This window comes from Nilaparvata lugens, chromosome 5 (assembly GCF_014356525.2).
Source record: "Nilaparvata lugens isolate BPH chromosome 5, ASM1435652v1, whole genome shotgun sequence".
NCBI lineage: Eukaryota > Metazoa > Arthropoda > Insecta > Hemiptera > Delphacidae > Nilaparvata > Nilaparvata lugens.
Genome location: NC_052508.1, coordinates 6,711,811 through 6,714,085, shown reverse-complemented (window position 1 = coordinate 6,714,085; position 2,275 = coordinate 6,711,811). Strand labels below are relative to the sequence as shown.

The window sequence follows — 2,275 nt, the reverse complement described above, 5'->3', positions numbered from 1 at the left end:
AAATTAAAATCATTCAATTATATTTTAATAATATTCAACTTCTCCATCTTCAACAATTTAAATATTAATTAAAATTTTCCAAAATCATCATCTATAGTGAGGTCCACGTTATAATGGCAGTGTTTGATTAGCAATGGAATTGCTATCCTTGTCTATCATACAACAAAGCGGATAGCGCTATCTCCTTCTCGCTTTGTTCTGTTGCCAGATCATCTTTTAAAAATGTAGAATTGATAATTAATTCACAAGGTATTTCATCTTAGTTATGAAAATTCATTATGAAATTATTAAAAAATATAATTTCTTGCTTAATAAAATATAATATTGATTATTCACACCAATAAACCTGTATCAGCTACCGTCTCCGGGGGAGACGGTTATGAACAGAGTCATTGAAGGTACAAGGAAGAGTAAATTGGAGATGAATATGAGAATAGGCACTTGGAATGTAAGATCGATGGCACAGGCAGGAAAAATTGATAATGCAATACTGGAAATGGAAAGGTTGAATATCAAGATCATGGGCATTAGTGAAATGCGTTGGCCAGGAGCAAGCTACTGTGATATTGGTAAATATCGAGTTTACTATTCTGGAACATCAGATGGAAGTTTTCAGTGTGGTGTGGGAATCATAGTAAGTAAATCAGTAGCAGATAGTGTAACAAATTTTATTCCGGTCTCAGAGCGAGTCATGCTATTACAAATAAGAACTTCTCCTACACCTCTGAACATCATACAGGTGTATGCTCCAACAACAGACCATCCAGATGAAGAAATGGCTGAATTCTATTCACAGATCACGATGGTGTTGGGGCAGTTACCAAAACAAGATGTGAGCATACTTATGGGAGATTTCAACTCAAAGATTGGAAAGGGACGTGATGGTGATTGTATAGGTTCATTTGGACTAGGAGAGAGAAATGAACGTGGAAATCAATTGAGCATCTTTGCAAGAGAAGAAGGTCTTGTAATAATGAATACTTTCTTTACATTACCACCCAGAAGACTTTATACGTGGAAGTCACCAAGAGATTCGCCAGAAAATATAATAAGGAATCAAATTGATTTTATCCTCGTTAATAAAAGATTCAGAAACAGCTGTACCAGTGCAAAAACATACCCAAGTGCTGACATACAATCAGATCACATTCTGTTAGTGGGCGATTTCAAGGTCAAATTAAAGAAGGTAATCAAGAAGTGTAAACCGAGTTTTGATATGAATAAATTGATGGAGCCAAACTTGAAAAGTGAAGTGAAATCAAGACTGAATGAGGATGTTCGGTTGATTGCCAATATGGCCTGTGTTGAAGAAGAGGTGGTAGCATTGACTTCCACTGTGGATAGCATCAAGAAGGAATATCTGAAACCGGGTGTCAAAAGCAAAAGGAAGAAGACATGGATGACAAATGACATTCTTAAGATGATTGAGGAAAGAAGGACTTGAAGAATAATCCTCAGGAATATAAAAATATCAACAAAATCATCAGGAAGAATATAAGGGAAGCTAAAGAAAAAGAAATAACCAATAAATGTATCGAGATAGAAACTCTCCAAGCACGTCACGACAATTTCAACATCTATAAGAGAATCAATGCTATTTGTAGAATTAAAAGAAGATCATTGAATAGACTGGTGGATGAAAATGTAATAATTATTGTTGACAAAGAGAGAGTTAAACTGATGTGGAAAAAACATATAGAAGAGTTATTTCATGATAATAGAGCAGTGCTTCCAAATATAATCTGCGAAACAGGGCAAGGAATATTAATGGATGAAGTAATAAATGCAATAAAAAACACAAAAACTTGTATAGCAACAGGCCCTGATAACATCCAGGCAGAGTTTATGAAACTTCTAGATGATGATAATATTAAATGGCTGACTTCTTTGTTCAACCGTATATATGACAATGGATGCATTCCTGAGAAGTGGCTGGAGTCAGAGTTTATTCTATTGGCAAAGAAGGCGGGAGCTAGGAAATGTGATCAATATAGAACAATCAGCCTAATGAGCCATCTCTTGAAGATATTCCTGAAAATAATACATAAAAGGTTTTACAAGCTTTGTGAAGAGCAATTATCAGCTACGCAATTTGGGTTTAGGAATTCTGTCGGAACAAGAGAGGCCTAATTCAGTATCCAGGTGCTATTCCAAAGATGCAGAGATGTGAACAAGGATATATATGCATGCTTTGTGGATTATCAGAAGGCATTTGACAGGGTTCAACATGAGAGAATGGTTGAGATATTGAAAATGACTGGAATAGATGATAAAG

At 35.2% G+C, this 2,275-nt stretch overlaps 1 protein-coding gene across 1 annotated transcript in view; it reads left to right on the top strand.

The window, feature by feature from the left end:
• The first annotated feature begins 457 nt into the window (after positions 1-457).
• Positions 458-2,275, top strand: part of LOC120351559 (craniofacial development protein 2-like) — a 3,593-nt gene continuing 1,775 nt past the window's right edge. Inside the window, exon 1 of the mRNA XM_039429361.1 lies at positions 458-832. Within this exon, the coding sequence (XP_039285295.1) occupies positions 458-832 (375 nt within the window). The remainder of the gene's footprint in view (positions 833-2,275) is intronic.